Raw genomic sequence first — 12212 nt, forward strand, 5'->3', positions numbered from 1 at the left:
TACGCACAGGCAGAGTTATGTCCTATAGCAAGGGCACCCAAAGGAGACGTGGAACTCAAAACCATTCAACTAAGTAATTTAATATAAATAATATAACGTTCCGTCATTAATCTACAGCGTTTAGCAGGCATGATCACAGGACTCGCATATGGGAGCAGTAATTACCCTTTAACACCGTGTGATGGTGGGTTCATTGTGGTATTTCTGACACGTTGTCTTGTAGTGTTAGCCTGATAATGAAAGAGTCTGCGTGTTCTTGCTCTACTGGCCAGCTAGCTAGCTGAGCGCCATGGCACCTCCCTCAGGACGCAAACACTGGCCAGACTAAAGCAGAGCTCCCGTCGACCTCTAGTAACGTAGAGTCAGAGTGCGCCGTGATCGAGTCCCAAAATGGATCTCGGGATTGAGAGGAGAAATCCGAAGTTTCCCCCAAAGTATATATTATATTTTAACCTCCTCCCTTTTGCATTCTTAATTTTTAATTCTTCATGATTAGACTTGAAGCTTCTGTTTTTGTTAAGTATTTACTTGTTTAGTAATTAGTAATTGGCCATTACAACTATTATTAGTTCAACCTTTTTTTTTATTTTTTTTTGCATTTTGGCACTTTCCTTTTATGACTGCCTGCTTTTAATTTTATAAAACCATCTCCTTGGTAACCATCATATTCTTAATTCTGCTCTTTTCAGAATCATGAAAAGCCCGTTGACGTCCCGTCAAACCATACTGAGCAGATTATAAATGACAGCTTCCTGAACAAACAGTTACGTTAACTCTCAAAATACAGCCATGGTTTGTTTAATTTGTTTTTTGTTTTTTTTACAACAGCATTTTAAATAAAATCAGCTTATGAAAACAAGAAACTGTAATTATACACAATACCCCTCATGAAAGTAGATAAATCCAGGAAAAGCCGCACACACCACATTAGCATAGCTCTGCTACATTAGCATAGATCTAAAACCTTGCATGACGAAGCACATCTAAGGTCGCTCATTGGAGGACCCATCTGATGGAAATTAGGAGTGTGTGTCTGGGCAGCTGCTAAAGAGAGGTGACAAAAGGGAGAAGCCACCGATGTGGCCACCTTGCTAATCTGTGAATCTGTGTGGCTTCGCAGAAATAGACTTCATGCGCCACTTCTTCAGTGTCGGTCCACAGTATTGAGCAGCACACGGTTCACGTGCTCGCTGCTCTTTTCTGTAGTCTAACGCCCAGGAAACAAGATTTCAGCAGTTTGGGGACTAGTTTTCATTCATCAGCTCGGAGTTTTGGGCATCGGGTCTTTGTGATGCGATGAATCGGTGTGGTCCAACATGAACTTTACAACGAGCACAGAGCGAAGCAGCCCCGGAGGATCTGGGATTAAACTAAAAGAGGGAGTGCCTGAACGATGGATGATGGTGATTCAGTGAAGAATTCAACATTGAGACGGGATTTCAGAAGCGGAGATGCTGGTTTAAGCTCTTTAGGAATGCTCTGACAGCACACTTTTCTATATTTACAGATCTTTTTTGGGATTAAAAGGCTGGTTGAACCCAAAGTTTCATCAAAAAACACACAGTTCTCTTGGAAATTAAATGCCAGTCAACTGTGTGGGTGTCAGTTTTATACCTAACAGGTCATTTAAAGGCCCCATTTAAAATTCCACCTTATGCTTTTCAGTGACCTGCAAGAATGTCAGACCAATTATAACGAAGCTAAAACGTCCACTTTCTAATCGACTGGACAAGCTGAACATTTCGAACCCTCTCAGTTCTAATGATGCAAGACGTCAGCACAGACCCATTTATTACCAGAGCCGGCAGCCAACCTGAGCCAGAGCAGCAACAAAAGTCCCACGGCTGATGAGAATGCTCCGCTCACAGGAAGCACGGTGTTAATATTTCAGCGTGTGGCGAAGATGAGCATTTCAGATCGTCTAAAGTGGTTTTCTTGGCAAAAGACCGCGACTACATGCTAGACCCCGTGAACTGGCTGATCTAGATCTGATGGGTTTACTGTGTGTTACACCCCAGACAACCATGGCTAATCCACTGATTAAATCCCACAGTTGTGAATCATGCAGCCGGAGAAGGATGCGTTCCATTAAAGGAGCTGAATTAGGATGTCAACTCTGAAACCCGCAGGTTGCACGTTGGTTGTCGGAGCAGAGCATGTAGGGAGAGCCAAAAAGATTAGCTGCCCTTAGTCAGCTTTTTGTAGGACAACGCAGCACGCACACACACACACACACACACCACACACACACACACACACACACACATAGCACTCGTGTGCATGAGTCACACAACCCCAACTAACACACACAGCAAAAAACACACACAACCAGAGCTACTTACCCAACCAGTGCTCTCCGGTAATCTTGCCAAATCCCTCCCGATAGGACTCCCATCCTCTGAAGAAGTTGACAGAGCCGTCCTCCCTGCGCTGGATCACCTACACAGCACCGCAAGACAAGGGGTCAGAGGTCAGATTCATCTGGCAGCGTGGTTCAACCCCCTCTCTGCTGACTCATCGAAAATCCCACTAAGCACCATCGCTGAGCCCTTTGGGAAGCAAACTAAATGAACTCCCAACTGCTTCCGCCAGCATACCTTCTAATATAAAGACAATTTAAAGACACTAACAAAAGGAATCTATTAAGAGAAAGATCTGGTTAATGCTACAATGCACAAAAACAGATGTGTAGACACGATAAATTAACTGTATGAAGGGAAATCGGAGGAGAGAAAACGGCTACAGATGGGCAACACCATAATGCTGGGGGCAGGACCACTGAGGGAAATGACAAAGGACACTTCATGGGATACTTCATGTTCATCGCGACTAATCCCATAATGTACCATAAGGCTCCAGATGGCACCGGCATCCGTGTTTGCTCTCAAAATCCACACAATGGCGGAAATCCTGCAGCGCAAATGGCAAAATCTTCAACCTCGTCATTTTGCTCCTCATAATTGTCTCCGCCGTCGCCGTCCTTAATCTTCATTAGGGTGTCATCATCACTTATCAACGTATGGATGGCGGGGATGTTCTTTCTACAGCATCAGTCCGTCGGGGCAATAATCTTCATCTTCAATTCATTACGCAGTCGTCCTGGTGCTCAGGCTCCCTTATGAGCGCCATCATTTACCATTAAATAAAAGTTAGACAGGACATCGGTAAACACGCTGCTCTTCAAAGCCCTGACGCATGAACCGATCCCACACATGAACCGATCCACACATGAACCGATCCACACATGAACCGATCCCACACATGAACCGATCCCACATATGAACCGATCCCACACATGAACCGATCCCACACATGAACCGATCCCACACATGAACCGATCCCACATATGAACCGATCCCACGGTTTCCCTCGAATCGGGTTTGCAACTCGCCAGGTTTGTCATTCAACTCTTCATATTTAGGTGGCGCTCCATCTTTAGGTGGAGCTTCGTGCCTGCGTGGATCACTTTGAGCATTGGTGCTGGAACGCCGAGGAATCTCCGGCTGCGCCGGTAAAACTGGTTGGAAGGATCGGTCCCTTGTGGTTTGGGCCTTTTGTGGGATTTGTTAACAATAAGAAGAATATTGAATAACACCCTTCTTATCCTTTAATCTAGTTGATCCCATTACAATCTCCTTAGTGTCTCTGGAGAGCAAATTTGCTGATTGTTTTGTCTGTTTTTGTGATACAGCAAACCTGCGCCATTGCTCTTTCCTTCCCTACGGAGCCGGTACTCGATTGAAGAATTGGGATCTGTGTCAGCTGCTGCACAAACCTGACAGGATTAGGTCAGATCACACGATTTACAGGTGAACCAGTGGCAGGTTTGAAGTCCAGACGGCGGCGTGACATCACCACATTCTGACAACGTGGTGCAGAAACGTCGTGCTCTCTGGAGCTGGGTGACCTGGCAGACGTCTATTATTGCACAGCCCTTTATTAATCATCCAAATTGCCCTGGAGCCTCTCTTGTGTTCACAAATGGAACAGTGCAGAACACCTCCGGATACAAAAGCACTGCCAATCAGGCTATAGATTAACAGGGAACAGTTGGTAGTCAAGGTTTATTATTCATATTGTCAACAGGCTCTGCTGGACTGATCAATAAAGAACGGACGGTTAAATAAACAGACGCCCACACAGTCGTGACCCCCTAAAAGCACAATAACGACGTGCTTTGTAGACAGTTGTCTGGTTGTATACATCTATAATGACGTGTACAGCCAGAAATGGAACGGCCATAAACCTTCCTGCACGATTACTATCATTTTAATGTCATTTTCCACAAATGAAACGATGGTGCTCAGTAACAGCCATGACTGGACGAGGAGTTCTGCAGCGTTTGTTTATTGCAGGTTGTTTTTCCCTCAAAAAGCAGCCTTATTCGCGACGCCTCAGTGTTATTTATTCCCGACTCGCTTGTTTTTCTGCTCTCTCCCTGCTATCATTTATTTATCGACAGTTCACTGAGCAAAAACACGCCCATAAGTAGGAATAAATAAGAAAATGCTCAGCCTCTCACCTCAAAACGAGCGGGGAATCATTAAGAAATAGTTTAGAAATGCTTGATTTGCATTTCAAAGATCCGGCGCCGCTGAAACAAAGCATCTCCACGTGTTTTAGAATCAATAATTGGATTCATTCGAACGCGCAGACAGTTTAACGTGGCGCTGACGGCACCCGAGACTGTGCATCACAGCTATGGAATTCCAAATAGGCCCCATGCGCGTAAGTTTTTTCCAGACTGCGCTGCCATCTCACCTTCCCGCCCACACACGGGCTCCATCCTCCTCTACACTTCAACATTCTCCCGCACGTTGACTGGCTGGAGGCAGTCGCTGATCTCTCTGCTGGTTAGAAGCTTAGGGACTTGTTCTCGATGTTCATGGGAGACGTGATGAGAGTAGCCTGAGTGGCTACGGTTTTCAGGCAGTTGTGACCTTCGTACTCTTTTTCTGGACGGGTAATGTCCTCCCACACTCGGATTTTTCATGAAAGCAGCAGCCGTTAGACGTGTCTAGTGTCCAGAAGCCGCTGGGTACCGGGGGGGGGGGCACCTACAGGGCTACATGCTCATGTTCACAGCATGGCTGAGCTCTACTGTGCATGTCAGATCCTGCTGACACACTAAATCTGGACAGGAGAGGCCACTGCAGTCTACACGGAAACATGGAGGAAAGGAAATCTCAATGACCCTCAAGACCTCGTAGCCTGTCACACATCAGCACTGCACATTTAACACATGAGGGGGTGCCTGGATGTTCCAGCTGGGCCTACTGGGAGCGGGGGTGCTGTGCAATATGTGCACCAGCAGTGCTCCCTGGTGTTAATCTGGTGCCTCTCACTGTGGGCGAGTGATCGGCAGGTCACAACTGTGCGGTGAGATCTCCACTTTTGGGCTCTTACAGCACAAGGAGCGAGTGAAAATGTTCCAAAACTGACAGGAGGGCTTCCGGGACACCGTCCCAGTGCTTCCTGGAAGCAGTGAGCACATGAGAAATGAGCCAACCGTGGTGAAATCAGTCATCCATGGGCATGGAAGACTGGGGTTGTCATGGTGATGTGAAGGAGTGGTCACGGGGAGGTAAATGTTGGCAGACAGCAGTCACCTGAACTGCCGACAGCACCGAGATGTTTCATCCAACACTCAAAGTAACGAGCGCGTGCTTTCAGGAAGGCTCCTCCGTGAGTAACGGCAGCTTTACCCTTTGCCCAGTGAAGATTGAGGAGCAAACCCAAAAATCCATAACGGCTGTAGTACGGCGTGTAACAGCAGCACAATAAGGACTGAGAAAAACCCATTCACGGTCCTGCTGTACGAGTACAACATGACGTTTTTAAATTTTTAATACTTTGATGTGCTGTTGATGCGGTTATTGATGCATTTCAGATGAACACACGTCTCCAGTGGGTTGTAAAAAACTGGGCCAGACCCAGACGAACCTGAACACGCCAAGCGTTGGATAAAAAAAAAATTGAAATAAAGTCCTGCGACAGTTTGTCACCACCGCCTGAAGCGGTTCTAATCTCTGCCCCATCAAATTGTAAGAGAAGCGATTCGAGGCGTAGAAAAAAACGGCGCTGCTGCCTCAAATCTGACAGATGCCAGCGTTTCCCACCAAGTGGGGGGCGTTCTAGTGCCAGGTGCATTAAGAGATGAATAAATTAAGGATGATTGTTCATTTTCCATGCAGTTTGCTTTTGAATGTTACATTATATAGCTACGTGTTGAACAAATGTCTGTCCAGGGGCTTGAAAAACCTGAGTGAGAAAATAAAACCCAGCGAACTTCACCTGAAAAAAGTATCTATTTGTTGTTCTGGCATTGAAATTGATGGAAAGGGAACCTCTTAAATTCCCAGGAAAATTTCTTTCGTACAGCTAATAAAGCTGAGGCGATATTAAAACAGCCACTACTACACTAAATGTATGAAACAAATGTCTGAATGTATTTATTTTAAAATTAGTTTCTTATTTGCGTGGTTGCAGTTGACAGCATGGGTGTCACAGCTGTGGGCGATCCCGCCCGTGTGTCCCCGCTCACTCCGCGCACTCCTGGGGCCACTCAGTAATCACGAGCCCTTATAGTTCCCTGCGCTCCGCTGCCTCCCTGCCAGATTGTCCTCTGTGTTCCACATGACTCTCCAGTGTTTTCCTGCCTGCCTGTTCTCCTGGTTCCGACCCTGCCTGTTTCTGACGACTGAGTTTTGCCTGTTCCCCGGAATACCCTGTCTGCCTTTGATAATAAAGCTGTGTTCAACTGAACTCTGGTGTCGCTCTTGGGTTCTCGTCTGCTGCCTGACACATGGGTGTAAATCGTGGATTTGTAAGATGTCTAGTTTATTTCCAACATGTAAAAGAGAATAAATGAGATGATTAATATTCACTGGTGCTCCAACATTAGGGCTAAACTATTCTGTCCAGTCTTGCTTCTACAGAAGCTTGGAGCAGACAAGGTAGAGGTGCAACTCTGTTCTTTAAACATCTCCTGAATCCATACAGGAGTGTCTTTTGTCCCAATGTAAATACCAAACATATAATTTGGGACTGGAAGTACTTTAGATTGTCTAGATAGCAGATTATAAGCAGTCAATACATTCTTGCAATTCCCATTTTGGCCCATTTGGGCCAGATCCAACACGCTCCACCTGAAACGGGCAACAATCGATGGGAAACGATCCAAGGAACATGCTGTTGTCCAGGCAATGCCAACTGAATTCAGTTTGAATCTTCAAAAGCAAAAACGAACAAACCCGACAGTAATAAAACGACCCTAAAATAAAAGTCAAAGCTGCACAAACAGGCCGGCGTTAACAAGAAGATCCCTGGTCCTGGATGGCCATCTCACCCAGCACCTGAAGGGGCTGATGCATTTTAATCATCACATTAAGATGCCTGTAATCTCTGCAGTGGATGAAGGCGACTGAACAAGCTGCCTTAAGCTCCTCAGCAGGATTTCTCTCTGCTGTCGGCGGCCCCTGGCATGTGTGGACGGACACCCTGTCTGACAAACCAGCGCACGGCGAGGAATCAACCCTGGCACTTCAAAGCTGATTGGGGGAGATTTAGCCGTCCAATCTGGCGCGTCAGGAATGTGCCAATGGCTGATTAGTTCCTGGCATGTGCACGCTCATGTATGTACGGTGCATTAGCAACAGATGTCAGCTGCCACTGTTGTTCTATAATGTCTGATTGAAGATAATTGTTTACATCTTTGCAGGAAAATGAATAAATTAACAGAGAAGCAGACAGGAAAAGGGACGTCTGCGGAGGCAGAGAGAAGCAGGAGAAACCTATTAAATCCTGTCTTTGGCTGGGAGAATCCGCCGCCTCTCACCTCCTGTCTTAAACACCGCAGATCACAACAGGCTGGCGGCGTCACCGTCGCCCTTTTGATGATATTGTTGGGAATATTGATGACGCGGTAACCAGTTCAGCAGCGCCTGGCGCAAGCGCTCATAAATCTGCGCAGCTTCTATCTTCAAAGGCGACTGCAAACATCTGTTTGGGAATGTTTTATAATCCTATCAGAAAGACAGATGTGCTGTTCGCAGCAGCAACCAGCAGCAGGATGACAGAGACTCACACACACAGGCGCACACACACACACAGAACTGTACAGTGTTTACGCCAAGTAATATCTTTATTTCAATTTGTTACCATATTCCTTGCACAATAAATGGATGCTGAAGAGCTCAGGTTAACATAAGTAGATTTCTGCTGCAGCCTTTTCATCACTTTCAATCTCACGCGTTTGATAAGGAAGCGGCACCGACGTTAAAGCCCCACCAACACAAATAGGTTGCGGAATATGGAGTTTACCTCTCCGTCTGTGTCTGATCTGCAGTTGAAGCTTAGACCACGTCTGGTCGTTGCTCTGGTCTGTCAGAAGAGTTCTTAATAATATAATATTGGGGGATATCGACGCTTAAGCCCGGCTCAAATGCAACTCCTCTTCTTACAGTTGTAATTGCTTCACTCACACAATATTTTTAAGAAAAAAAACATCTATAAATATCCTCTCCGAGCAAACATTGTCCACCCAAGTGCACCCAGCGGTGGAGCCAGTGGATGTTGAGGTTTATCGATCTAAAACACTAATCTACTTTAAGCTCCACGTTGCTGACAAAAGGTCAGGAGATGATAAAGTTAGCAGACGATAGAGCTGCACACCTCCTCAGATATGGTGCAAACCATTCATTTATTGATTAAAAAATGAAAAGCAGGATATTTTACACTTATTTGTCTATAACTTAAATGGTCTCTCCAGGCCTGAAAAAATTAGATCTGCAACCACAGATAAACTAATTAAAGACATTCATAACAGGCAGTTCAAACCGCTCCCATGGCAAAGCCACCAGTGGCCTAATAAAGCAATGATAATAAATAAATCAGATGTATGCGACCAATTCTAGGAGCTTACCCACCTTAGAACAAGACTTTGAGCACATCTTTCTTCTATTTTCTGTTTCACAAAGTAACAAACCAACAGAACTGAAATATTGAAGAGCCGGTGAGCCAATGACACGCTGAAGGAGGCCATACCATTCACCCCGAGAGGCTTCAAATGCACTCTGCACAATCCTACATGCAATCTGAAACTTTTACATTTTGGTTCTTAGCTGAATGGAATATTTGGAAGTGATTGCAGTGCCTCTGATAAAAGCACCATTTGATAATGCAGGCCCACATTCCACTCTGATACGTCATCCAATATTGATGCAGAGGTCATTTTTAGTCCCTCCCTTTTAACAAATAAAATAGTAATAATAGAAGAGATTACCTTGAGCTGCAAGGCCGTATTTAAGGGGGCTTTTTCTGCTGGAACAGGTACAGCTGGCTGTGCACCCAGAGGATTACTCTGATGGAGTAAAAAGGGCTTGAGTGTATAGATATAGATCAGTATGTTTAGTTATGACTGTGTGGCTCTGCAAGCACAGAGGGACACATATTTAATGTATGGCTCCGTGATTACATGTACCTCTGGGCTTCTGAAGCTTATTTGGGCCAATATGGTCTTTATTTTACATGCGTGAGAGAGGAGAGAGAGAGAGACAAATAGAGAGACAGAGGGAGAGAGTGACCTAGAGAGAGAGACAGAGGAAGAAAGACAAGGAAGAGAGACAGAGGAAGAGAGAGAGAGAGGCCTTTGGATGTGTTTTGTGATGTTGGTTCAGGAGCAGTAATGACAGCTCTGTTCTTTTATGTCCTCTCAGTCAAAATCCATCCCAACTCTGCCATCAGACTCTCCCGGGCGTAAATTACAACTCTGAGGAAACTAAAAATAACCAATTCTGTCCACATCAGTCTCTCCTCTCCTCTCCTCTCCTCTCCTCTCCTCTCCTCTCCTCTCCTCTCTCCTCTCCTCTCCTCTCTCTCTCCTCTCCTCTCCTCTCCTCCCCCTCCTCCTCTCCTCTCCTCTCTCTCCTCTCCTCTCGCCTCTCCTCTCCTCTCCTCTCTCCTCTCCTCTCCTTCCTCTCCTCTTCCTCTCCTCTCCTCTCCTCTCCTCTCGAGCTATTATTTAGGTTGAAAGTACCGAATTAATAATTTACAGTCTGACTGATTGGGTTTAAAGCATCCAACCTGCAGAACAACACACTCTATGTAGTTTTCCAAGCTAATTATCAGACTGAGGCCTTTCCGTGCACAAGGCCGATTCCATCCTTAAGTTCAGCCGTCACAGGGACGCTAAGCCACTCAACAAGCGTCCCGTCTCCCTACCTGCCCCCCCTCTGGACCTGCTCACACCGATCTCTTAATAGGGCTCCAGCATTATCACAATCAGCTCAACACACCTGGCAGGATCAGCGGCTGCAGCGTTATCACTTGGATCGGAGCAGCTACGTAAATCCTGTTACGGGACAACAAACACACCCTGACGGGCTGGGAGACGGAGCTCTGCTCCATCACGCTGCGCTGAGTGTGTTGGTTTTATGGGATCATAAGAGAGCACAGCCTTGCCACGCACGGTTGCTATCAATCACTCTGGCGCAGATACAGCCGTATGTCACCGCCGCACTGGTGTAACGTTGGCTCCTATCAAAGTTTAACACGGGAGAATTATTGAGAAGCTTTAAAACGCCCCAACCTTGCAAGTTTACAGGTACACATCGGCCTGCCAGCCTTCGTCACAGACTGCAGCTTGGAGTCAATTCAAGTACATCTGTCCTTCAGACCATTGTGTGCTGCTTTCATCCCGATATAACAGCAACACCAACATAATTGTAGTAGCTTAGCTCAGGGAGATTTTGAGGTATACTTTTTAAAATAAAAAAGTGCAACAATCGGATTTCTTCACTTCCTGTTTAGCTCTAATGTGAATCCCTCCCCTTGCTTCAGACACCTTTATCTCTGGTCCATTGTGATTGCTGACCCCATGCTGGAAGTTTCCACCTGCTTCCCATCAGCTAATCTTTAAATAGCCTGTTTCTCCCTTTGTTCTGTGCTAATTTGTCTCATTGCCGTCCGACCGTCCTGCTCTTTGTTCATGTGTCCCATTGATTCAATTAGCTTAAGAGTAGAAGTTAGCATTAGAAGTGCTGGCCAATTAATTGCATTTTAAACACATATCGAAGGGAAGCGAAGCAAGATATTATGGGCTGGCATTAGCTTTGAAGCTAGCACTGGACATTGTGCTTGCAGCAACAGGCTGCGTGTGTCCTGCGGCAGGTAGAATAATAGGTCAAAAGTGAACTGTTACCAATATTCATTGCCATAATTTCCTTGATTATAATTCATCTTGATTTAATCAATAAAGGCCCAGTTCTAAAAACAACTTAAATTGTCTAGATTTCTGTGAAGTCGAATCTCATATTTGAGGTAACGCAGAAACAAAGACCTGCGATTTACTGCCCACAGACAAGATTGGGGGGAGAAAAGCAGATTTAAAAAAAAATAATAAAATAATTTCTTAAGCAACTAAAGACGAGAAGGCGAAGTTTGGAAGGAGTGCTGAATAAAAGAGCCACCTGTTTGTGATTTCGCTCATTTGTAACCCTGCAGGCTGCAGACTGAAGAGGAATAAATGGCTCGAACCAGCACAGCATGTGTGTGTGTGTGTGTGTGTGTGTGTCTGTGTGTGTGTGTGTGCGCGCAAGCAACAGAAAAAGCCACAAATAACTTCAGACGGCTCCATGCCAGTGTTTGCTCACCTTACAGTCTCTGCTTCCCAAAAGACTGAGTGCTTCCAGAGTCTCACTTAAAGCAGCGTGTTTGCTTTAGCGAGGCCAGGCGACAGACAAATGTTTGATCAAGGAAAGAAAGGCAAGTGTGATTTCATTCAGGCTGCTGTGTTTGGAAGGGAATTCCGCTGCTTCGCGAAATGCGGAAAATTGGCAAATGTCATGTTTGTGTGGCGTAATTTGTTCTGGTTTTAAGTCCCTCCGTTGACATTTTGACGTGACGTCAATGAATTCTCAAACGCTAAACGCACTCCGAGATCATCCACTGAGATGTTCTGAGCTGCTGTGACAAAACGGTTTTGGATTTAATAACACTTGCGTGATACGGATGAAAGGAATCGGTGAACGGAATTCAAAGTGGAAATATGGAGCAGACAGGGTTGAACCGACAGCATCTGATCATCGCCTCGGTGCAGCTCTGGTCCTGGCATTCAGGTGGATGTTATCAGACCTGTAAGACTCCCACACACAATGTTTCATACCCGATAAATCCCTCACAGCAGCAGCACTCCCGACGAGCACCAGCGCACT

At 45.7% G+C, this 12212-nt stretch overlaps 1 protein-coding gene across 2 annotated transcripts in view; it reads right to left on the bottom strand.

The window, feature by feature from the left end:
• Window positions 1-12212, bottom strand: part of fibcd1b (fibrinogen C domain containing 1b) — a 65988-nt gene that overhangs the window by 22303 nt on the left and 31473 nt on the right. For both annotated transcript variants that reach the window (XM_057018540.1, XM_057018539.1), the window contains one exon: window positions 2343-2439. In XM_057018540.1, coding sequence (XP_056874520.1) covers window positions 2343-2439 — 97 coding nt within the window. The remainder of the gene's footprint in view (window positions 1-2342; window positions 2440-12212) is intronic.

This window comes from Takifugu flavidus, chromosome 20 (genome assembly GCF_003711565.1).
Source record: "Takifugu flavidus isolate HTHZ2018 chromosome 20, ASM371156v2, whole genome shotgun sequence".
Classification (NCBI taxonomy): Eukaryota; Metazoa; Chordata; class Actinopteri; order Tetraodontiformes; family Tetraodontidae; genus Takifugu; species Takifugu flavidus.